The sequence below is a fragment of the Carcharhinus amblyrhynchos genome, chromosome 20 (assembly GCF_965287045.1).
Source record: "Carcharhinus amblyrhynchos chromosome 20, sCarAmb.v2.hapA, whole genome shotgun sequence".
Lineage (NCBI taxonomy): Eukaryota > Metazoa > Chordata > Chondrichthyes > Carcharhiniformes > Carcharhinidae > Carcharhinus > Carcharhinus amblyrhynchos.
In genome coordinates this window covers 3207695-3232837 of record NC_137343.1, presented here as the reverse complement: position 1 = coordinate 3232837, position 25143 = coordinate 3207695, and the positions used below count along the sequence as shown (strand labels likewise).

Below are 25143 nucleotides of genomic sequence, written 5' to 3'. Positions count from 1 at the left end.
CAACACCAACATCACAGAGACAGGCCCTTTGGCCCAAACTGGTCCATGCTGACCAAAACACCCATCTAAGCTGACCCCATTTGCCTGCATTTGGCCCATATCCCTCTAAACCTTTCCTATTCCATGTATCTGTCCAAATGCCTTTTAAATGTTGTCAGTGTCTCTGCCTCAACCACTTCCTCTGGGAGCTCATTCCACACACGTACCACCCTCTGTGTAAAAAAGTTGCTCCTCAGGTTCCCATTAATTCTTTCCCCTCTTAACTTAAACCTGTGCCCTCGAGTTCTCAATTTCCCAACCCTGGGAAAAAGACTGAGTGCATTCACCCTATCCGTGCATCTCATGATCTTACGCACCTAGAATCCATAGAATCCTACAGTGCAGAAGAAGGCCATTCAGCCCATCGAGGCTGCACTGACCTCTGTAAGATCACTCCTCAGTCCCCTATGTCTGAAAAAATGTCCTAGCCTGTGAAAAAAGTCCTGGCCTGGACTCAATTTTATTTGGTATCGTGACCTTTGATGTCACACCTTATCAACTGCCTTTTGGAAATCCAAGCACACAACATCTACAGGTTCCCCTTTATCCGCATCGCTTGTAATTTATTCAAAGAACTCCCAGAAATGAATTAAATACTGTTTCCTTTTCACAAAACCGCATTGACGCTGACTGGCCCCATTATGTTTGTCTAGGTTTCTACAATAACCTCCTTAAGAATGAATTCTAGCAATTTCCCTGAGACAGATGTAGTTAATCTTTGACTCCAGTTTACCCAGGCCAGATCACTCTTTAGTTCACTAAGATTACTCTTCCTCCAGTTGAGGATTATTATTCTGCATCCCTGGCTCCCCTTTTAAGACTTAACTCTTGTGCCAAGCTTTTGCTCACTTGCCCAAATATCTCCTCCTGTGTCTCAGTGTGAAATTTTGTTTTATAACACTCAGAGGACAGACATTTTGCCGCATTATCAAAAGATTTGAGAAATACAGTTGTTATTTACAACAATGCACCATGATGACTATATTTATGGAGAAGGTTTTGCTCTGGTTTTAAAGTTGGCACTCTCTGTCTCATTCAGGCACAGTCAATCTCCAACCTATAATTTAAATGGAGAGAAAATGACCAGATCATAACAGAGTACAAAGAGCAACAAGTACTTCATTCGTGTGTGCGACAGTCATTTATTTATCAGCCACAGATTCTGTATGAAATGTTCACAAAGTACACTCCAACATAATAGCTTTCTTCACCATAAAACAGTTTGAATTCTGTGGGAGCGATTATTGTATTCATTACCCATCTGACGAGGTTAACAGGTTGTAACAGGAGTGTGGCATCATTGCGCAGTCAGATACTGACTTTGAACAGAAGCAGGAAAATGAGTTTAAAGAAGAGATCGATTTCTCTTCAGTTTTTCTGCTGCATCGTGTTGCTTCTTCTATCATCCCCTGAGCGAGTGCTCATTATTCATGAGTGGGTCTGAACAAGAAAGAGGAAAGGGATTTTAACCCACTTTCCTGACTGATAAAGTAAGAAATTTCACAACACCAGGTTAGAGTGCAACAGATTGATTTGCTGGCACGAACTTTGGGAGCGCTTCCCCTTCAGTGGCACTCACCTGAGGAAGGAGCGGTTGGACTTTAAGCTGGTGTTGTGAGACTACTTACTGTGCCCACCCCAGTCCAACACCGGCAACTCAACATCATGGCTTACTGATGAAAGTTCCTCCTCCCCGTACTTACCACAACACCAACAAACATTACATAACATCATCAACAATGGACAATCAACATCGACTGCACATTCCCCCTCAATCCCCATATCCCTCGAATCTCTCAGACATTGATTTCATTCTTGAATAAACTCATTGGCGAGCATCCATGCTGCTGTGAGGTTCAGAATTCCAGAGATTCCCACTCAATGACCTTCTCGTTATCTCCTTCCCAAAAAGCTGGCCCATTGTTCTGGACCTATAACCCCCTTGGCTCTGCAATCTCCAGCAAGAGAAAACAGCCTCAGAGGATCCATCCCTGTGCATACTATGGGGTGAGATACTCCAGCCTCCCAGGCGCACGCTTTCCGCTGAAGGGAGGTGGCGGATTGTTTGCTCACGGTGGGATTCTCTGGTTCCACTGCTGTCAACAGCAATTCGCGTTGACGTCACCCCATGCCGGTGGGAACCCCACGGAAGGGGGTGCACTGCCAGCGAAACCGGAGAACCCCACCAGCTGAAGAATTTCAGCCTCTATCTTTCTAGAGATCACCTCTCATTCTTCTAAACTCCAGAGAATACTGTCGTGTTCTCCTCAACCTCTCCTCATGGGGTAAGCTCTCATTCCAAGAATCAGTCGCGTAAACCCTTGTTTCTCTCCATATCCTTGATCTTTGGATCAAGACCAAATCTGTACAATATCTCAGGGACAGTCTTACCAAGGCCTTATATAATTTACTCCAATCACCCTTGCCTTCATAATTGCCTGGTATCCGCGTGATTTTTTCTAAGATTTGTGCACAATTCTCTCTGAACACAGCCCAGGAGTACCTGGGTTTCAGTGTGAATGATGTGGAGATGCCGGCGTTGGACTGGGGTAAACACAGTAAGGAGTCTCCCAACACCAGGTTAAAGTCCAACCAGTTTATTTGATAGAAAACCCATAAGCTTTCAGAAACGCTGTTCCTTCATCACGTGTGTAGAAGGTTCTGTGTTGAGAACCTTCCACACACCTGATGAAGGAACAGCGTTTCCAAAAGCTTGTGGGTTTACTATCAAATAAACTGGTTGGACTTTAACCTGGTGTTGGGAGACTCCTTACTGTATGAATACAGTGACTCCCACCCTCCCCATCTACCCTGCCCCACACTAACTAAAGCCCCCACTCAACAGTAGCGCCACTCCTCCCCCCTCCCCCTCCTTCCTGGTCAATCCAAATGCCAAGGGGGAGTTTACCATAAGCAGCATGTTAAGAGCTACTAACTAAAATTGGGTGGCAGGAATCTCACAGGAATTAAATTCCGAAACCTCCCACTGGCCCCCACCCAACACTCTCGCAAACCTGACACCCCGCTTGAATCACTGGATAGCACCAGGGCCTGGGGACCCTTCGTTCTTTTCCTGTTAATGAGTTGCCCAATTTATTGCACCCTCCCATCCACCTGGTACCTTCCCCCTTAATATGGCTCAGTTCCGCCCCGGTTAAACTCACCAAACCACCAGAGAACCCCCAACAACTGGTCATAGAATGCCTACAGTGCAGGAAGAGGTCATTCAGCCCATCGAGTCTGCACCGACCACCATCCCACCCAGGCCTCATTATCCCATGCATTTACCCTAGCTAGTCCCCCTGACACTGAGGGGACAATTTAGCATGGCCAATCCACCTAACCCCCACATCTTTGGAGTGTGGGAGGAAACCAGAGCATTGGAGGAAACCCACACAGACATAGGGAGAATGTGCAAACTCCACACAGACAGTGGCCTGAAGCCTGAATGGAACCTGGGTCCCTGGTGTTGTGAGGCAGCAGTGCTAACCCACTGTGCCATCCATGCCACCCCTTGATGAAGGGTTGCCTGCTTTTTTTGCACCCTCTGATCTACCTGGTACCTTCCTCCTTAATGTGGCTCAGCTGCGCCCCGGTTAAACTCACCAAACCACCAGAGAATCCCAGCAACTGGTCATCAAACTGATTCTGCAAAAAAAAGTCCTTAACCCTAACCTCTTAATCTGAGGAGAGGTTTTAAAAAGAGAGAGTGGGAAAAGATAGGAAAAGGGGAATCTGCTGCTGGAATAAATTTACCTCAACACAGAAAAACAGCAAATCTCAGAAAGATACAAAAAAAACGTCAGTCTTTAACCTGTGTCACAACAAAATGTTATATAGATCCCCACTGAACACACATAAATTCTTACAATTCCCACAATGCATGGTCTGAAGGAATAACCATCATTATTTAACACTCGTCTTATTTAGATTAAAGTTACAGTACACATTTATATGTGCTTGTCATAATGGTCTGAGAATTCACAATGTAATCCCCTGCACAAAAGGAGTAAACACTACACTCACATTAAACATGGGATGGTACAGGTGCCCTAAACACTTTCCCATCAGGAAGCCATCCTTCAGACTTGCTGATTGCCGCAGAGTTAATCCTACTTTTCCTGTAATGAGTTTCACCTTCGGAGACAGACAGACACTGACCCCCCTGTAATAAATACCTCAGGTTTGCAGTTTCTTTCCTTTTTGAGGTTTTTTTAAAAAAAAAGGAGAAATGAGTAAACAGTTCCTTTCTTGCCGGCTCACTTCAGGTTTGTCGGGTGTGGTTCGTTTTTCAGAGGGAGGTCCGGATGAGACTCGGACTCTGGTCAGTCGGGAGTTCAGAGGTCACACTGCAGACAGGTCCATTCGATTCCCAAACTCTGTGCTCTTCTCCCAGGTGTTCAGCTTGGTGGGGGTGGTGATGGCTCGATTTCCATTCATCTGCAGGATTGAGAGGGCAGAAATTTGATTAGTGAGGGGCAGACATGAGGTGTTTTGCCTTCCAGCTGTTATTCCCCTCGCCCTGACCTCCTCCAGCCCTGTGTGTTCCTCTAAATCCCCCCGACACCCACTTCTATAACCCTTCGTTCATCCAAAAACTCTGCTGTCCAAAACTCAATTCACACCAAGTCCCATTCCCCCAACACTTCCTGCGCTCACACACCTGTCAAAGCTCCCGTTCTGCCAATACCTCCATTCTAAACTTCCTGTGCTTTACTCAAATCCCTCCCGACCGCTGGAACCTTCTCTGGCCTTACCACCCAACAAACATCCCCACCCCTCCATTTCTCGCTACAATGTCATTCCACCAGTGACAGCTGTGATTTCTCTCTGCTCTCCTTCCTGACCTAAACCTCTCTCTTTATTTAAAACATTTATAGAATCGAAGGCACAGAGACAGGCCCTTTGGCCCAAGCTAGTCCACGCTGACCAAAAAGCCCATCTAAGCAAACCCCATTTGCCTGCGTTTGGCCCAAATCCTCTAAAGCCTTTCCTATCCGTGTATCTGTCCAAATGCCTTTTAAATATTGTCAATGTCCCTGCCTCAACCACTCCCTTCGGCAGCTCATTCCACACACACGTACCAACCTCTGTGCAAAAACCTCAGATTCCCATTAATTCTCTCCCCTCTTAACTTAAACCCGTGCCCTTTAGTACTTGATTCCCCAACCATGGGGAAAAAGACTGAGTGCATTCACCCTATCCACGCCTCTCACAATCTTATACACCTCTATAGGATCACCCCTCAGTCTCCTACACTCCAAAGGAAAAAGTCCTAGCCTCTCCAATCTCTCCCTATAACTCAATCTCTCAAGCCTTAAAATTTACCTGGTTTGATCACGCTTTTGTTCACGTGTCTAACTTTTTGTCCTAACATCTTCAGATGTGGATCAGTGTGAAATTTGGTTTGCTAATTGCTCCTATTACACAACTTTGTTTTACTATGTTAAAATTGTTGTTGTTGGAAATTTTCTTTATCTGTTGCAATAAATTCACATTTTGTCATCCAATGGGAATAACACTATCTAAAAATAATCAAAAGCTTGAATACCGACTGGAACTCAGGAATACAGAAGCTCTGCTACCTCACAGCACCAGGGCTCGGGTGCCATTCTGGCCTGTGTGGAGTTTGCATGTTCTTCCCATGTCTTTGCATGTTCTTCCCGTGTCTGTGCATGTTGTTCGCGTGGCTTTCCTCCAGGTGCTCTGGTTTCCACCCACACTCCAAAGATGTGTGAGTTAGGGAGATTGGCCATGGTAACAGGGTTATGAGGATTGGGTGTATGGGTGGGCCTGGGTAAGGTGCTCTTTCGGATAGTCAGTGAACGCTCGACAGGCTGAATGGCCTCCTTCTGCACTGTGGAAGTTCTATGGTTCCATTTCAACAGGAAGCAGCCTTCATGTCTCTATCAGATCCACCTATCAACCCAATCTCCATGTGCCATCAGCCCTCCCTCAGACAAGCCATTGTGATTGCTGGGGAGAGTTCATTGAATATTTCCCAGTTCTCGATAGCTACCTTTCTCTAAAGGTTACTGTCAAAGCTTTCATCCAACACAGAGTCAGCTGTGCGAGCACAGCCTTCCAATACCGGGGCAAATGGGTCTTCGACAGCAGAGATCTTTGGAACAGGGCAAAACAGGACTGTGGTACTCTCGTTGTCACCACTCTTTGATTTGGCAGTGTGACTTGGGTCATCTACCAAAGGCACTGGCAGACGCTGGAGAATTACTACCCACAATGTCTCTGCCGGATACTCAAAGGGAGGCAATCAAATGTCAGCTTCCTCTGTGAAGACATGTCCTCCAGCACAACATGAAGTCAGCTCCGCTGGTCTGAATACTGCCCCCAACAAACCAATCAGCTTCCGAAGCATAGCCTCTTCTTACAACTGGAGAAAGGCCCAACCTCCAGGCGGAGAAAGGAACCATTTTACACACACTCTGAAGGCCTCATTGAAAAGAAGCCGAAGGGACAATGGTGCCGGGGAGGAGCTTATCATCAACCCCGTCACGTGACGCTACCTAACGCAATTAGTCACAACACAGCGGTATCCAATTCTACTGTGGAGAGGCAACAAAAGTAGAAGAGTGAAAGGGAAGCTTGGCATAGTGGTATTATTAATCAGTAATCAAGAGAGCCTGGGATAAATCTGGAGTCCTGGTTTCGAAACCCACCACGGCAGAGGGTGAAATTTGAATTCAATAAAAATCCGGAATTAAAAATTTAATGGTGACTGTGAAACCACTGTTGGGTCTATCTGGTTCGCTAATCTGTTGTCCTTACCCGGTCTGGCATACATGTGACCCCAGATACATATTTGTGGGGCAGCACGGTGGCACAGTGGTTGGTGCTGCTGCCTCATAGCGCCAAGGACCTGGGTTCGATTCCCGGCTTGAGTCACTATCCGTGTGAAGTTTGCACGTTCTCCCCGTGTCTGCGTGGGTTTCCTCTGGGTGCTCCGGTTTTCTCCCACAGTCCGAAAGCCATGCTGGTTAGGGTGCATTGGCCGTGTTAAGTTCTCCCTCAGTGTAACCCAAACAGGTGCCAGAATGTGGCGACTGGGAGATTTTCACAGTAACTTCTTTGCAGTGTTAACGTAAGCCTACTTGTGACAATAATAAATAATAAATAAACAGTGCGGTTGGCTTTCAAACATTAGGGAAGGGCAATAAATGGCGGTCTAGCCAGCAGCATCAACATCCCATAAAGAAATAAAAGTAACCTGGCTTGAGAACCCCCCATTGCTCCAGGAAATTCTGCCCATTGAGCTGGAACTCCAGGATCGGCCCAGCTGAGATACCTGAACAAGGACACCATCCACATTTTGAAGAACTGACAACAATGATGACCATGTTCCTTGATGTCTTCATGTAACAAAAACCCAACAGTCTTAAAACTTCCAATTGATTCCTAGCATCCATAGCATTCTGTGGAGAAAACTCCTGATTTCCACAATCCTATTGTGTGCACAAATGCTTCCTGATTCCATTATTGGGTGGTTTGATTCCAATTTTGAGATCATAGAATCTCTGCAGTGCAGAAGGAGGCGCCCATTCAGCCCATCGAGTCGCTATCACTACAATCCCACCCAGGCCTTATCCCTGTAGCCCCAGGCATTTACCCACTAATCCCCCTGACCCTATGGGGCAATTTAGCATGGTCAATCCTTCTAATCCGTACATCTTTGCAGTATGGGAGGAAACCGGAGCTCCCAGAGGAAACCCACGCAGACACGGGGAGAATGTGCAAACTCCACACAGGCAGTGACCCAAAACTGGAATTGAACCCGGGACCCTGGTGACGCTGTGAGGCAGCAGTGCTTACCACTGTGCCACCATGTCACCCAATCAAAGTGGAGATTGTGCCTCTGCTGCCATCTTTTTTAGGATTTTTCTACCAGTGGGAATCAATTCTTTTTATCAGTACATAGATAAATGACAAATTATAACATCTCCATTTCCACTACATCGCTTATGCTCCCTTATGGCACTTAGCTGTTCAATTATAAGTCTTCCTTGAGAAGCATAAGCTGCTTGCTGAGTGCGGGGGATTAGAAAGATTTACTCTGACAATGTCAGATCTGCTAGTCTGGCTTTTAATTTCGATATCCCAATCTGAAAAAGGGAAGCGAGAAACAAGGAATAATTTACATCAACATTTAACCTTGAACCATCATTATTCACCTGAGTTACATTGGGAAAAAAAGGTGAGTGATGTCAAAACCTTTTTAATATTAACCAAGAGAATTAACATTTGAAAAGAATGGGAAGGTTGAAGGATAAGGCAGGTGGGATCGTCCTCCTTGTATGGGTCAAAATATGTAATTCTGATGATTCGACAAGGTAGATGATGAGAAGTTGTTTCCCCTGGTTGGAAAGTCCAAAACTAAAAAGGGGGTCATTGTATCAGGACTAAAATAAAAAAACATAGAAAATGGAGCAGGAGGAGGCCATCTGGCCTTTGAGCCTGCTCCATCATTCATCATGATCCTGGCTGGTCATCCAATTCAACAGCCTAATCCCACCTTCCTCCATGAAGGTAACCCAATCCATCACGCAAACCAGCCTTCCATCCATTGACACTGCCTATACTCCCCGCTGCATTGGGAAAAGCAGCCAGCATAATTCAGGGCCACACACACCCTGGGCATCCTCTCCTCCACCTTCTTCCGTCAAGAAGAAGATACAGAAGTCTGAGGTCATGTTTCAACCGACTCAGGAACAGCTTCTTCCCTGTTGCTGTCAGACTCTTGAAGGGACCTACCTTGCATTAAGTTGATCTTTCTCTACACCCTAGCTCTGACTGTAACGCTACATTCTGTACTCCTTTCCTTCTCTATGAACAGTGTGCTTTGTTTGTATAGCGCGCGAGAAACAATACATTTCACTGTATGTTAATACATGTGACAATAATAAATCAGATCAAATCTCCTTATCTTTTAATCCCCTTCACCCCAAGTGCTATATCTAACTGCCTCTTAAAAACATAAATGTTTTGGTCTCAACTGCTTCCTGCGGGTAAAGAATTCCACAAGCTGAACGCTCTCTGGGTGAAGACACTTCACCTCATCTCAGTCCTAAAAGGTTTACTCTGTATCCTTAGACTACAACCCCTGCTTCTGGACACCTCCACCATCTGGAACATCCTTCCTGCTTAGTCCTGTTAGAATTTTATAGCTTTCTGCAAAACTCCCCCCTCATTCTTCTAAACTCCAGTGAATATAATCCTAAGCGCCTCAATCTCTCCTCATAGGTAAGTCCCGCTGTCCCAGAAACCTTCTCTGCACTCCCTCTAGAGCAAGAACATCCTTCCTCAGATAAGGAGACCAAAACTGCACACAATACTCCAGGTGTGGCCTCACCAAGGCCCCTGTACAGTCGCAGCAAGAATCCCTGCTTCTGCACTCGAAACCTCTCGCTATGAAGGCCAACATACCCTTTTGCCTTCTTTACCGCCTGCTGCACCCGCACGCTTATCTTCAGTAAGAGAGAAATGTCTGCACTCAGATGGTTGTGAATCTTTTCAATGTTCTTCTCAAGGGAGCAGTCAATGCTCAGTAATTGAGTGTACTGAAGGCTGAAATGGATAGATTATTGAACAGCCAGGGAATTAAGGAAGATGGCAAGCAGGCGGGGAAGTTGACTTGAGATAGAAGATCAGTCATGATCGTATCAAGTGGTGGGATAGGATCAAAGGAATGAATGTTTTACCCCTGGTTTTATTTCTTATTTTCTTATAAAATAGCCACTAGCCCTCAATGGGAGTGTTGTATCCAATTCTGGCATCACATTTTAGGAAGGATTTCTGGTGTCCCAGTGCACTGTAGGTTACCCACTCAAACATAATTATACTTTTCTTTATTCCTTCATGGGACGTAAGCATCTTAGACAAGCTCAGCATTTCTTGCCCACCCTTTGAGAAGGTGGTGGTGTCTTCTTAAACCACTGCAGATCATGAGGTGTAGGTATACCCACAGTGCTGTTAGGGAAGCAGTCCCAGGGTTCTTCTAATTACACACTTCACAGCCTTCCCAACTCAACGCTGAGTTCAACAATTTCACATCATAAGCACCGCCCCCAGTGTTTTGGACAGTGAGTGTTGCTGATGGTTTCCGCTGTTACCATTTACACCTCCTCTAGATCCACCTGTTGATTCTGAACTTGTCCCATTACATTGTACCAACATCCCTTTTGCTACTTAATCTCTCCTTCCCACCATCCTAGCTCAGATCATCCCTCTTTGGTTCTTTCTTCCCCTCTCACCACCTCCCCCCTCCCACCTCTCTGCCCTTGTACCTGACTGAAAACCTGTTACATTTCAGTGTCATTGGCCTTAAACACGGGCCATGATCTGACTGGCCGTTCACGCCAAGGTCCCGCTGTGGCAAGATTGGAGAATTTGGCGCCCAGCCAAATCTTCCTTCACTGTGGTGGGATGGGAAAATCCCATCGGCATAAACGATGGTAAGATTCCAACCACAACATCTTGTCTCTCTCTGCACAGATGTGCCTGAGCTACTGTCTATTTGCAGCATCTCGATATTGAGTTTATTAATGAATGGTGCAGCAGGTACATGGAGAACAATGACCTCCGGCTGTTTCTACGCACAGGATAAAGTACCAGCGCTGGTAATGTCCTTCTCTCCAGGAGATCAGTGAAGGGCTCAAACATCGTTCATTCACTCAGCATATGGCCTTGCCAACAGTGCTGATCCCCAAGCCAGCAATCCCTTGCCAAAGTCTCCCAGCTCTTTACTGAGTCACTGTGGGTTGGAGAGCCAAGCAGATAGCTGTTTCTCACATTTTGGCAGCACACAATCTATTTGAATTGATTCTTAGACCATCTGTGTGGGGCAATGCAGGACACAAAGGCTCGAGTTATTGGGAAAAATCAGAAAATAATAGACGAAAATCACTTTTTAAGATGTGCTTTGGTGCCTTTAAAGCACAATTGAATGGGGCTGAGTCCATTCACAGAATCATAGAGTCCCTACAGTGCTGAAGGAGGCCATTCAGCCCATTGAGTCTGTACTGACTCTTTGACAGAACATCCCACCCACTCCCTAGCCCCATAACCCCACGCATTTACCCCACTAATATCCCTAGCCTACAAATGGTGGGACACTAAGGGGCAATTTAGCATGGCCAATCCACCTAACCTGCAAAACATTTCAGATGCTGGAATCTGAAATGAGATCGTGTTCTGACAAAGGGTCATCTAGACTCGAAACATTTCCACAGATGCTGTCAGACCTGCTGAGATTCTACAGCATTTTCTGTTTCTGCAGCTAACCTGCACATCTTTGGTGTTGATGGAATAGTTTTAAATGATTCTCCTGTGTTTCTGAAGTGGAATGGGGTAGTGATCTGCAATCTTGTACTCCTTCCCACTCCTTTTCGATCATGCAGGCACTGGATATTATTTGGCACCTAGTTTATTTATGCATTGCATGATGGATTTTTTTTTCATGTTATGTTCAAAACAAATAAATAAAGTTACTCTTGTAGACCAATCCAAAATTGCTCAATCCTTTTTTGCTATTTTATTCCACGGCTGAAGTTGATGAGGCTTGTACAACCTTGCAGTTTGCGCAGCATTGTTCAGTGGCAGTAAAGTGGATCGTACTTACAATGTCTGAATTGAAAGGTTTCACATTGATGTTACGCATGGAGCTACTGTTTAGGGACCAGACTTTAGTTTTGTGTTTGAGAGCAGCTCTGACCTAGAATGATATTTAAAAAGAACAAGAAGCCATTAGCACAAGTGGAATGGAAGACACAGAAAGACTATTAATTGTCTGTTAGACCAACTCAATGACAAAATGCTTAATACTGATTGCTGGAAATGTCCATTACTTTCTGAGAATATTCCAATGTCTACACCAATGGGGATGAAGTAGTTTCGTTCGAGAGCTTCAAGTTTTTAGGGGTCCAGATCACCAGCATGTCTTGGTCCCTCCCATGCCGACACTATAATTAAGAAAGCCCACCAACACCGCTACTTTCTCCTTCTGAGAAAGGAAATTTGGCATGTCAGCTTCAACTTTCACCAACTTTTACAGATGCACAAAGAAAGCATTCTTTCTGGTTGTATCACAGCTTGGTATGGGCTCCTGCTCTGTCCAAGACCGCAAGTAACTACAAAGTGTCATGAATGAAGCCCAGTTCATCACTCAAACCAGCCTCCCATCCATTAACTTTGGCTACACTTCCTGGTGCCTCAGAAAAGCAGCCAGCGTAATCAAGGATCCTACGCACCCCAGATGTTCTCTCTTCCACCTTCTTCTGGCAGGAAAAAGATACAAAAGTCTGAGGTCACATACCAACTGACTCAAGAACAGCTTCTTCCCTGCTGCCATCAGACTTTTGAATGGACCTACCTTGCACTAAGTTGATCTTTCTCTACATCCTACCTATGACTGTTACACTCCATTCTGCACTCTCTCCTTTTCTTCTCTATGTACAGTATGCTTTCACTGTATAGCATGCAAGAAACAATACTTTCCACTGTATGCTAATGTGACAATAATAAATCAAATCAAAACCTCACAAATTTTTTCTTTTCCACAGACCCCATTTCAAAGATGTATGTGGGACTCAGCCATGAATAATTACACTCTGTTTTGCAAACACTGCCTCTTTTAAGCTTTGATTTGACACAGAGCAGGACAACTGATAGTGAGATTGACAGCTGAGGCCAGATCTGGTCTGGATGGATTTAATGGTCTGATCTTGGTTAATCTAGATCCAGCTCTTTGAACATTCCTGGAAGTGGCTCAGAAATCTCTGACAGAAAGATGAAGTCATTCCAGTCCAATTCCTTTGGATATTAGTCAGTGAAATCCAAATCCAGCCCCAACTGACCCTAGCAACTTTCAAAACACAACTGCAGGAGGTCAGTTCAAATGAGTTTCTTCAACTCATGGTTACCATCTGGCAAATATCCCACTAACCATTTCTCTACACCTTGTTCTCAGCACTTGCAGGTTTGAGATGTTAAAGGACAGCACTCCGTCCTACTTCTGAATCAGGAGGCTACACCTTCACATCCTGCTACAGGGACCTGAGCACAAAATCTACGCTGACAAGCAGAGTTCAGTACCGAGGGAGTGCCGCACTGTCAGAGGGTCAGTACTGAGGGAATGGTGCACTGTTAGAGGGTCAGTGCTGAGGGAATGGTGCACTGTTAGAGGGTCAGTGCTGAGAGAGTGTTACTCTGTCAAATAAACCTGTTGGACCTTAACCTGGTGTTGTGAGACTTCTTATTGTTCATAAGTGACCTGGATGAGGAAGTGGAGGGATGGGTAAGTAAGTTCACCGACGATACGAAGGTTGGTGGTGTTGTGGATAGAATGGAGGGATGTCAGAAGTTGCAGTGTGACATTGATAGGATGCAAGACTGGATGGACAAGTGGCAGATGGACTTCAACGCGGATAAATGTGTAGTGGTCCATTTTGGCAGGACCAACAGGATTCAGGAGTACAATATCAAGGATAGGAGTCTTAGCTGGGTTGAAGAGCAGAAGGATCTAGGGGTCCGGGTCCATAGGACTCTTAAATCGGCCTCGCAGGTGGAGGATGTGGTCAAGAAGGCATATGGTGTACTGGCCTTCATTAATCGAGGGATTGAGTTTAGGAGTCGGGAGGTAATGCTGCAACTTTATAGGACCCTTGTCAGACCCCACTTGGAGTACTGTGCACAGTTCTGGTCGCCACACTACAGGAAGGACGTGGAAGCTATTGAGAGGGTGCAGAGGAGATTTACAAGGATGTTGCCTGGATTGGGAGGCATGCCTTATGAAGATAGGTTGAGGGAGCTAGGTCTCCTCCCTGGAGAGACGAAGGTTAAGAGGCAACCTATTAGAGGTTTATAAGATGTTGAGAGGAATAGACAGGGTGGATTCTCGGAGGCTATTTCCCAGGGCTGAAATGGTCGCTACGAGAGGACACAGGTTTAAGGTGCTGGGAAGCAGGTACAGAGGAGATGTTAGGGGTAAGTTTTTCACTCAGAGGGTGGTGAGTGAGTGGAATTGGCTGCCATCGGTGGTGGTAGAGGCAAACTCTCTGGGGTCTTTTAAAAGACTTCTGGATGAGTATATGGGATCTAATGGGATTGGGAGTTACAGATAGTTCTATGGCTTGGTAGGTATAGATGTGATCGGCGCAACTTGTGGGCCGAAGGGCCTGTTTGTGCTGTAGTGTTCTATGTTCTACCCCAGTCCAATGTCAGCACCTGCACACCCTAATTTCTTCTTGAAATCAGACAACCTAAACTACTTTCTGTGGGAGTGAATCCCACACATTCACCACCCTTGGGGTGAGGAAATTTCTCCTCACCTCAGTGCTAAAAGGTTTACCCCTTAACCTCAAACTCTGATGCCTTGTTCTGGACTAGAATTGGATGACTATTGACTTGTTGACTCCAACCTTGACTCAAATTATTTTTATGTTGATAAGAACTGCAATGTTGAAGGAAAATGAGATAACACAATTTTTCTGATGCTGAGGATTTTCTCCTGGGCATCGCTTAAAGGTTAATCTACAATTCCTGAAGTCTCCAGGCCAACCCTGGAGGACTGAGAACCCTTTGATTTTTGTTATATTTTAGACCCAGCTGCAGCAATAAACCAGTTTTCTTCAACTCAGATACCGATAGAGATGTGAGCAGGTTAGAAAAAACACAACAAATCAATGAAGCAAACACTTTGATCTGCATCAAATGCCCTTAAATAAAAAATCACACTTTCTTATCTCAGCATCTCAGGCAGTGACCTTCAGGGTCCTTTAATGTCCTTGATGCTAAAGTCCTCTGTAGTCACTAGTGGGTCACTCTGAAATTTAACTGCTTCAGGGAAGTCCAGAGCCTTGGTTCAGAGCTATCAACTCCATCCCTCTCCCTGGACCCTGGCTCAATCACAATGTCCACAACCTCAATTTTCACTCCGGAGAGACAAGGGAGGGCTTGCCAATCATGGAAGCCTGTCCTAGTGGGCAAGTGCCAAGGTGGCTCTCTGGGATTTTGTGGTAGCTGTTTTACAAATTGTGGCATCATTTAGCCTTCACCCACCTCCATTCCTTCCCCCATACTGCTCCGCCATCCAGCCAACTTACCCAGGCATTCACCATGGGAAGATCTCAGGTAGCATGCAGAGATGAAAACGAAACAATCTCACACAGCTCTCACTCATATACATTTGATAGTGGGAAGAAAATCTCCCTTTCATGGAACCCTTTCAATCTCAAATGGTCAATTTTTTGTCAAACAAGTTTCTATTCTGAATCCATATCAAAGAGAGTTATTCCATTAATGAACTTTTAAAATTATAAATAAAACTTGTGAACTCAGAACCCCCTACTGAGATAATTGTAGTTTTGAAACCCAGACAAGCATTCAAATGACATAATAATCGCTCTTGGGAAATGTCAATAAAGATCACTAATGAAACGTTCTAACCTACACCAGATGGCCTGTCAATCCAGTCAGTCCAGAGAAAGTTTTTTGATTCTCACTAATAAACTCAACTTGTTTTTATCATGTTTAAAGAGTGGTGGATTAATACAAAACAAGATACTTAAAGAGAGCTTATCCACTCTTCAATTTCCTCCATCAATTTGTGACTCTTATGTTAAGGCCTGTGGACTAGCTAAAAAGTGGCTATTTGAACTCAACACTGTATTCAAATGGCACTGCTGAGTTTGGATTTCCCTCCTATATGAGTCGCGTATTCCCCTTTTACCCTGTTGGGAAAGATTGGATTCACTGGAAATGGAATGGGATTTCCACATCCAGGAACCATTGTCATTTTTAACAATCCATGGACTTGGGCCAACTCTATGAAAATCCAGCCTCAGTTTATCTGTAACTTAAACCTTTGTTCCCAACTTCTTTATATTTAGACTCAACTATTCCAACACACTCCTGGCTGGTGTCCCATACTCTAACCTCCTGAGTTCATCCAAAACTCTGCCATGCAACCCATTTACCCATTATTGTAACTCAGATATCACAAAACTACAATCAGATCAGATTTGAGGGAAGTTAAATCAGAAATGTCTTTTCTGGAAAACTTCAAATTCTTCTGCTGGCACCCGAACTGATAAACAGAATCAATGCCTTCCTGTATCGATTCCCCCCACCCCTGCGACCCCTCTGTGACCCTGCCCTAGCATCCCCCCCCCCACCCCCCAAGAGAATCTGATTTTACAATATTGTAACTGGAATAAGGGTTTAGTAATGTAAATATCGGGGATGGAATGAGTGGAGAGGAGGTCCCAGCTTACAGGTACTCATCTCCTGAATCATGAGCTAAACAAGTCCGAGCATAAACCCACCTTTTAACATCCCTCGTCATGGACCTTACTAACAACACCCAAATCCAAACATAGAAATATAGAAACTAGAGGCAGGAGGAGGCCATTTGGCCCTTCGAGCCTGCTCCACCATTCATTTTGATAATGGCTGGTCATTAAATTCAATATCCTGATCCCCCTTTGTCCCACATCCCTTCATCACTGTAGCCCCAAGAGCTATACCTAATTTCTTCTTGAAATCGTGCAACGTTTTGGTCGCATGCACCTCCTGTCATAGTGAATTCCACACATTCAACGTCCTCTGGGTGAAGACATTTCTCCTCACCTCAGTCTTAAAAGGTTTACCCCTTATCCTCAAACTATGACCCCTAGTTCCGGATTGGATTGGATGACTCTTGACTTGTCGAATCCAGCCATCGTTTAAAGCATTTTTATAATTAATAAAAATAGAAATGTTGAAAGAAAATGAGACGAAACACAACTGTGTTGTGATGTTCCGAGGGTTTTCTCCAGGGCATCGTTTACAGTGTAAAAGATGTCTTGAAGCCAGAGCCCAGAATGAACATAACACGTGACCTGGGAGTTGATGGTGCAGGCCAGGCATGGATCCCAATTTAAATTAGTCACCCTCCCATTCCAGATTGCCACCCTGGATATTTAACCTGAAAACCCTGCCAATCAGCATCACCAACAAGGAGGGAAATATTCCACCGTGTTGATGCCTCAGGATGAATGTTAGATGGTGGGCCAGGGGTGGGGTGAGTGGAATTAGGAGCAGGACTCGGCAAATTCATCCTTTCGAGCCTGCTCCGCCATTCAATCAGAGCATGGCTGATCTCTCCCTGGTCTCAAATCCACCTCCCCACCTCTTCCCCGGATCCCCTTATCCCCTTTATCCCCTATTTTATTAGAAATATATCCATCTCCTCCTTGAAACCAGTCAATGATTCAGGTCCACCGCACTCTGGGGCAGCGAGTTCCACAAATTCACCCCCTTCTGTGAGAAGTAGCTCCTCCTCATCTCAGTGTTAAATCTACCGCCTCTCGACCTATCCCTGTGAGCTCTTGTTCCAGATCGCCCCACACGAGGGGAAACATTTGGTTTACATTTACTTTATCGATCCCTTTAAAAATTTTATATCCCTCGATCAGATCCCCTCTCATCCTCCTAAACTCCAGTGAGTACAAGCACAAACTGTTTAATCTCTCCTCTTACGTTAACCCTTTCATCTCTGGAATCAATCTGGTGAAGCTCCTCTGAACTGCCTCCAATGTCACCACATCCTTCCTCAAATAGAGAGACCAAAACTGGACACGGTTCTCCAGATGTGGTCTCACCAACACCCTGTACAATTGCAACAACACACATCTACTTTTATACTCCAGTCCCCTTGCAATAAATACCAACATCCCATTGGCCTTTTTTATCCCATTGGTACGCTGCATCTGTGTACTGACTTCCTGCAATTCATTGTATGCCCATGGCCCCCAGTAAAACGGCCGGTTGTAGCTCGCCGATTTTAGCTAATCGGCCGGGGAGGGGGTGCTGACGCTCACAAGGTGAGGGTGGGACTTCCACCCCTTAGTCCCGCCCTCGAGAGCTGCCAGCCAATCCGATTAGCCTTTGGCTGAGTAGCCCCAGCAGTGCAGGAAAGCGATAGTGGGCACTGCCACAGCCACAAGGGAACTCCAAGAAGAAGATCGTGGTTACCCCAGACCGAGAGGTTACCCCAGACCGAGAGGTTACCCCAGGGCTTTTGGCCAGGGAGGGACCAGGGACCAAGCAAATGGGGGAAGCGGGGTGGGTATCAGGGCTGGGAGGGGGCATGCTCCCTGATGGGGGCAAGGGACCTCCAGTGGAGGTTCTCCCACATCTTCCCAACTATTACTGCGAGTGGGGCAAGTAGTGAGACAGGTCACATTCCGTCTGCCTTCCTCACCCAGTGTATTATGGAAACAGAGGTGGACAATGACTTTTAATTGGCCTTTAATTGAAGGGTCTCAACAGGCCTGAGGGGTAACATGTGACCTGCCCCACATCCCCCCCTCCCCCATAACGTGGGGAAATGTTCAGGGATGGTTGGGAAGGTGACTTCCCTCTTATTTCACTTTATGCACCCTCCATCTTCATATATGCTGACTGGGGGGAGGGGGAGGGTGTTGGAATTCTACCCCCCTCCCCGGATTCTGGTGGGTGAGAGGATTTGAAAACCAAACACTGGCAGCCAGTTGTAGTGAAATGATCAGAGTGGTTTCACTCTGCCAGGCGGGGAATGTGTTTAGCCCCTTCCCACATCATCATTTCAGTAACTACTATTAACTGGAATCCTGGCTCCGATCGGAGCGATAGGCAGACGCTGGGGACGATATCATCCAGTGGGAGTCAAGCCTCTGAGCAAAGAGCCTGATTCACACAGCGCTCTATCAGCCAATTACAATATTTTCCGTCCCTCGTAATACAATGCCCTACTTTTAAATTAAACTAGTCTCAAATGATAGTGCAGCACTTTCATCGTAATAAAACAACGGGACTAAATGGACCGTGACCAAAGCGGATGAGTTTGGCTCTTTTAATGCATTTGATATCGAATCTGGGGCCAGGTTACAAAGACAATCTTGGGACGTGAAACCATCACAACTGAGAGTGAGTTTACAAGGTGTGAAGTACCGAGAGCAAGTTCTTTTCAAGGTGACTGCTGCTCTAGGATTTTTTCAAGGGGGTCAGAGTTTGAAAGCTTCCTTTCCTATCAAGATTCCAGGGAGATTAATTGCTAACCTGCTTCTGGTTAACCCACTGTCATTCAGCAGTGAAGGGTCCCCGCAGATACTGCAGAGTTACAATATCTGACCATTCCTTTCAATTAGTCTGGGCCAGTTTTTATCCCTTCCGTCTAAGCAAGGACCCCCAATGCTCCCCCCTGCCCTCCCCACTCGTTCCTCCTCAAGCAGCATCTTGATTTTTTAAAATTCTCCACCTTGTCTTCAAGCCTCACCTCTCCCAATCTCTGTCATGACCTCCTGCCCCTGCAACCCTCCCAAAATCTCTCTGTCTCTCCAAGTTCCAGACTCTGGAGGGCCCCACATTTCCACCATTGGCATTAGTCACCACATCACAGAATTCTACAGTGCAGAAGAGGCCCTTCGGCCCATCGAGTCTACATAGACGCATGACCTGCTCGCTTAATCCCACTTGCCAGCTCTTGGTCGATAGCCTTGAATGTTACGGCGTGTCAAGTGCTCATCCAGGTACTTTTTAAAGGATGTGAGGCAACCCGCCTCCACCATCGTCCCAGGCAGCGCATTCCAGACCCTCACCACCCTCTGAGTAAAAACATTATCCTCCCTAAACCTCCAAACCCTCACTCTTAACTAGTGAAAGTTAAGTTCCGTACCCCTCCCCAAAATTCTCCAGGGACGCTTATAGAACATAGAACACTACAGCACAAACCGGCCCTTCAGCCCACAAGTTGCGCCAATCATATCCATACCCACCAAGCCATAGAACTATCTGTAACTCCCAATCCCATTAGATCCCATATACTCATCCAGTAGTCTTTTAAAAGACTCCAGCGAGTTCGCCTCTACCACCACCGACGGCAGCCGATTCCACTCACTCACCACCCTCTGAGTGAAAAACTTTCCCCTGACATCTCCTCTGTACTTGCTTCCCAGCTCCTTAAACCTGTGTCCTCTCGTAGCGACCATTTCAGCCCTGGGAAATAGCCTCTGAGAATCCACCCTATCTATACCTCTCAACATTTTATAAACCTCTACCAGGTCGCCTCTCAACCTTCATCTCTCCAGGGAGAAGAGACCTAGCTCCCTCAACCTATCTTCATAAGGCATGCCTCCCAATCCAGGCAACATCCTTGTAAATCTTCTCTGCACCCTCTCAATAGCTTCCACATCCTTCCTGTAGTGTGGCGACCAGAACTGCGCACAGTACTCCAAGTGGGGTCTGACAAGGGTCCTATAAAGTTGCAACTTTCGTGCTTGTGCATGAAACACAGGAAACTCGCACACAGGTGTAGCAGATAATCGGGAAGACTAATAGAATGTTGCTCCCTGTTTCAAGGGGTTTGGAGGAGAAGAGTGGAGATTCTTGCTGCAACTGTGCAAGGTGCTGGTGAGACCACACCTGCAGAACCATGAGCAGTTTTGGTTCCCTTAATTAAGGAAAGATATTTAATTGGTGACAATTCACAGAAGGTTCACTGGGATGATCCCTGGCATGGAGAGATTATCTTCTGAAGAAAGGTTAAACAGGTTGGGATTCCACTCATCGAAATTGAGGAGAATGAGAAGTAATCTCATTGAACCAATAGGATTCTTAAGGGGCTTTGGCAGGGTGAATGCTGACAGGATATTTCTCCTCATGGGAGAGTCTGGGACCAGAGGACAGAGTCTCAGAATAAAGGGACACCAATTTAATACTGAGATGAGGAGGAATTTCTTCTCTCTGGGTGTTGTGAGTCTTCGGAACTCCTCACCACAGAGAGCTGTGGGGATAGAGTCCTTCTGTATACTTAAGGCTGAGAGAGATAGAGTTTTGATCAGTAAGGGAATCGCGGGTTATGAGGAAAGAACAGGAAAGGAATATGGGGAATGTTGGATCAGCTTTTATCCTATTGAATGGTGAGGCAGGCTCGAGGGGCCAAATAGCCTCCTCCTATTCCTACTTCTTATGGTTTTATGATGTCCTTCATCTGTACGATGCTACTCCTGTGGTCCTGGGACATTTTACAACATTAAAGGTGCTATATAAATGCATCTGCTATCATCGATTCAATCGCACTAATCCCAGTAGATGCAATCGCACTTTGACGATGGATGGGCAGGCTATTGGTTGGGAACCCACCCATGTCCCTATTAAAACAGTTAAGTGGCCTCTTACTGGACACTTATGGACCTGTTCTTCCCCAGCCCCAATGTTCCCTGGGTGGGGCATGCCCCAGGGTGGGGTTGTGTCCCCAGGGTGGGGTGGTGTCTCTGCAGTAGGGGTGTGTCCCTGGGGTGGGGGAGGATGTTCCCACAATGGGGAGGTGTGTACCTGCAGTGGGGGTGTGTTCCCCGGGGTGGGGGTGTGTTCCCCGGGGTGGGGGTGTGTTCCCCGGGGTGGAGGTGTGTTGCCCGGAGTGGGGGTGTGTTCCCCGGGGTGGGAGTGTGTTCCCCGGGGTGGGGGTGTGTTCCCCGGGGTGGGGGTGTGTTCCCCGGGGTGGGAGTGTGTTGCCCGGAGTGGGGGTGTGTTCCCCGGGGTGGGAGTGTGTTCCCCGGGGTGGGGGTGTGTTCCCCGGGGTGGAGGTGTGTTCCCCGGGGTGGAGGTGTGTTCCCCGGGGTGGAGGTGTGTTCCCCGGGGTGGGGGTGTGTTGCCCGGAGTGGGGGTGTGTTCCCCGGGGTGGAGGTGTGTTCCCCGGGGTGGAGGTGTGTTGCCCGGAGTGGGGGTGTGTTCCCCGGGGTGGGAGTGTGTTCCCTGTCGATTCTCGGAATGATGGATCCTGCGAATTCTTGAGCTGGAAATGAGCTGATGTTATTCGATGAAGAAACATTGCTCAGAGCAGGAAATGCTTCGGCAGTAACAGTTGGGAGAGAGTTTCTTGTTAATGGTTCTGAACCACTGGACATAATAACACTCGTGGATAAATCATTTCCTGCAATCACTCACCTCTGAATTCAGGAGACAATGAAAGAGAAAGATGAAAAACCCCTAAAGAGGAAAGAGAAAGAAGTTAATCAGAAACTCTGAGCCATCAATAAAAAGATACATTGCAATGTTTACGACAGGTCAGAGAATTCTCACAGTGCCTCAGGTATAATGGAGAATTGGTGATAGAAAGTGAGTGTGACGGCTGCAAATTGTGATCATCAAAGCATAGAAACCCTACTGTGCAGAAAGAGGCCACTCGGCCCATAAAGTCTGCGCCAATTCTCCAAATATCCTAAATATGCTTCACTGACCTGTACAATCTCTAATGGGCATGCAGGAAACAGTCTCAAACTATTCTAAAAGGTTGGAGAGGGGATTATGTGGGGCCATAGGGAGTGAAAGTGTCCTCGTCAGCTCCTGGGTGTCTGTCTGCCCATTTCCCCTCCACCACCCACTCTGTCCCCAAGCACTGCACCCTTCCACCAGCCTTCTGTTCCATCTCCCACCCTCACCCCTTCATCCCCCAATCATATCCCTCCATATCTCACCCTTAGTCCTTTATCCCCCAGTCATTTCCCTCTATTCCCCCACCCTTTCCCCTCTATTCCCCAATCATATCACTCCATTTCCCACCCTTACCTCTCTATTCGCTACCCTTATCCCTCCATCCCCCAATCATACCCCTCCAACCCCGTCCTTACTCCTTCATCCCCCAATCATATCACTCCGTCTCCCACCCTTTCCCCTCCATCCCAACCCTTACCGCGCTGTCTCATTCTTCCCAAAATTTTCCTCCTATTCTCCGGCCTGTGGAGTTGTTGAAAGAGCCTCACTCTCCCACCCTCCCTCCCCAGGGTTGTTGAGTTGTCTGCCAGAACTCGGTGAGTGACGGGGATCAGGTTTGTTCCTGGCTGTGGAAAGGAAGAGAGGGGATGGGCAGAACTGCCTCAGCCAATTGGAACCCCCTCCCCCAATTGGAACCCCCTCCCCCAGTCCCTGTCGCTGTTGGACCTGAACAAACACATGAAGCGTGTAAATCCCGATTGGATGATACTTGGTTTGAAGGTCAAATGGCTCTGTTTAGAACTAATTTACAAGTTCAAAGTTCACGGTGGCGGAGGTGGCAGGCCATTGGCCAGCGATGGGTTCTTCTGAATCGCTCTATTGGCAGTGGAACTTCCTGTTGAATACACCCTCGTCGCCATGGAAACCATGGCAGGAGTTCACCATTGGTGGGACCGGAGGATCTCGCTGCTGTGAATGGCTAGAAAGTTCCGGCTAAAGATTCACCCAGGATGTTGCTTGGAGAGTGTCCTAAATATTAATGTTTAGCCCTTAGCAGCTCCAGGGCAATATTGGAGAGTTGGCAACTATATTCATCACAAGAACAGGTCAGAGGCCCCAAATTCTGCGGTGAGTACCTCACCTCCTGACTCCCCAAAGCCTGTCCACCATCTACAAGGCACAAGTCAGGAGTGTGATGGAATACTCTTGCCTGGATGGGTACATCTCCAACAGCACTCAAGAATACTCAACACCATCCAGGACAAAACAGCCCCACTTGATCGGCACCCCATCCACAAACATCCACTCCCTCCACCCCCGATGCACAGTAATAGCCGTGTGTACCATCTACAGGATACACTGCAGCAACTCACCAAGGATCCTTTGATGGCACATTTCGAACCTGTAATCTCTACCATCTAGAAGGACAAGGGGCAGCAGATACTTGGGATCATCACCACCGAGAGGTTCCTGTTCATGCCACACCCCATCCTGAATTGGAAATATATTGGCCATTCTTTCATCGTTGCTGCATCAGAATCCTGGAACTCCCTCCCTAACAGCACTGTGGGTGGACCTACACCAAATACTGTGTATAGTTCTGGTCACCCTATTATAGAAAGGATATTAAACTAGAAAGAGTGTAGAAAAGATTTACTAGGATGCGACCAGGACTTGATGGACTGAGTTATAAGGAGAGGCTGAATAGACTGGGACTTTTCTCCCTGGAGCGTAGGAGGTTTGCAGGTGATCCTATAGGGGTCTATAAAATAATGAGGGGCATAGATAAGGTAGATAGACAATATCTTTTCCCAAAGGTAGGGGAGTCTAAAACTAGAGGGCATAGGTTTAAGGTGAGAAGGGAGAGACATAAAGGTGTCCAGAGGGGCAATTTTTTCACACAGAGGGTGGTGAGTGTCTGGAACAAGCTGCCAGAGGCAGTAGTAGAGGCGGGTACAATTTTGTCTTTTAAAAAGCATTTAGACAGTTATATGACTAAGATAGCCATAGAGGGATGTGGGCCAAACATGGACAATTAGAACTAGCTTAGTGGTTCAAAAAAGGGCAGCATGGACAAGTTGGGCTGAAGGGCCTGTTACCGTGCTGTAAACTCAATGACTCTTTAAATAGACTGTATCATTTCAAGACGGTATCTCACCACCACCTTCTCAAGGGGCAATTAGCGATGGGCAAAATTGGAGCCAGGCTGAACAGGGGTGGTGTCAGGAATCTCCTCCACACACAGAAGGGAGTGAAGATTTGGACTTCCCTCTTCTTCAGAGGGTTGTTGAGATGGGGAGGTGCCCATGTTACATGATGAGGACCTCCTGCTTTTCCCTCATGGATGTCCACCCTCTGTCTCTCCCGTGATATCCCGCTTCCCGGTAGCACAGCTGAAGGATTTGTCACAAACTCTCTCCCTCAAAACGAACAGCGGCCTCAGTGATGGCTGCCATGGATGTCCAAATGAGTCCCACAATTCATCGGAACTGCCTCCATTCCTGTCTCCACGCTAACACTTAGCTCAAATTAGAGAGGAACCCCGTCAACCCACTGAGCAAAGGTTTATCCCTTGGAAATCTAGTTTCTCCCTGGAGGCAGGTTCCTGATGGAGGATCGGACCTGATTCCCGGCTCACTGCAGTGACATTCTGGCCGTGAGGATCAGCGGCAAACATTGATGCTGAGATTGATCAATTGTTGATGCCAAAGGTCACAGGACCAAGGTGAGGAAACCGAGTTACAATACCGACCAGCCACGATCTGGCTGAACTGCGGAGCAGATGTGAAGGCCTGAATGGCCTGCTGCAGCTCCTGTATTTCTCACTCTCCCTCAGCACAGTGCCACAGTGCTGCTTTACAG

General features: G+C 46.7%; 1 protein-coding gene across 1 annotated transcript in view; it reads right to left on the bottom strand.

The window, feature by feature from the left end:
• Nucleotides 1-2920: 2920 nt before the first annotated feature.
• The window catches only part of adgrd1 (adhesion G protein-coupled receptor D1), a 273919-nt gene continuing 251696 nt past the window's right edge, over nt 2921-25143 (bottom strand). Inside the window, exons 24-26 of the mRNA XM_080208783.1 lie at nt 22015-22056; nt 11672-11764; nt 2921-4479 (exon numbers count right to left, since the gene is read on the bottom strand). Of these exons, the coding sequence (XP_080064909.1) occupies nt 4384-4479; nt 11672-11764; nt 22015-22056 (231 nt within the window). The 3' untranslated portion in view covers nt 2921-4383. The remainder of the gene's footprint in view (nt 4480-11671; nt 11765-22014; nt 22057-25143) is intronic.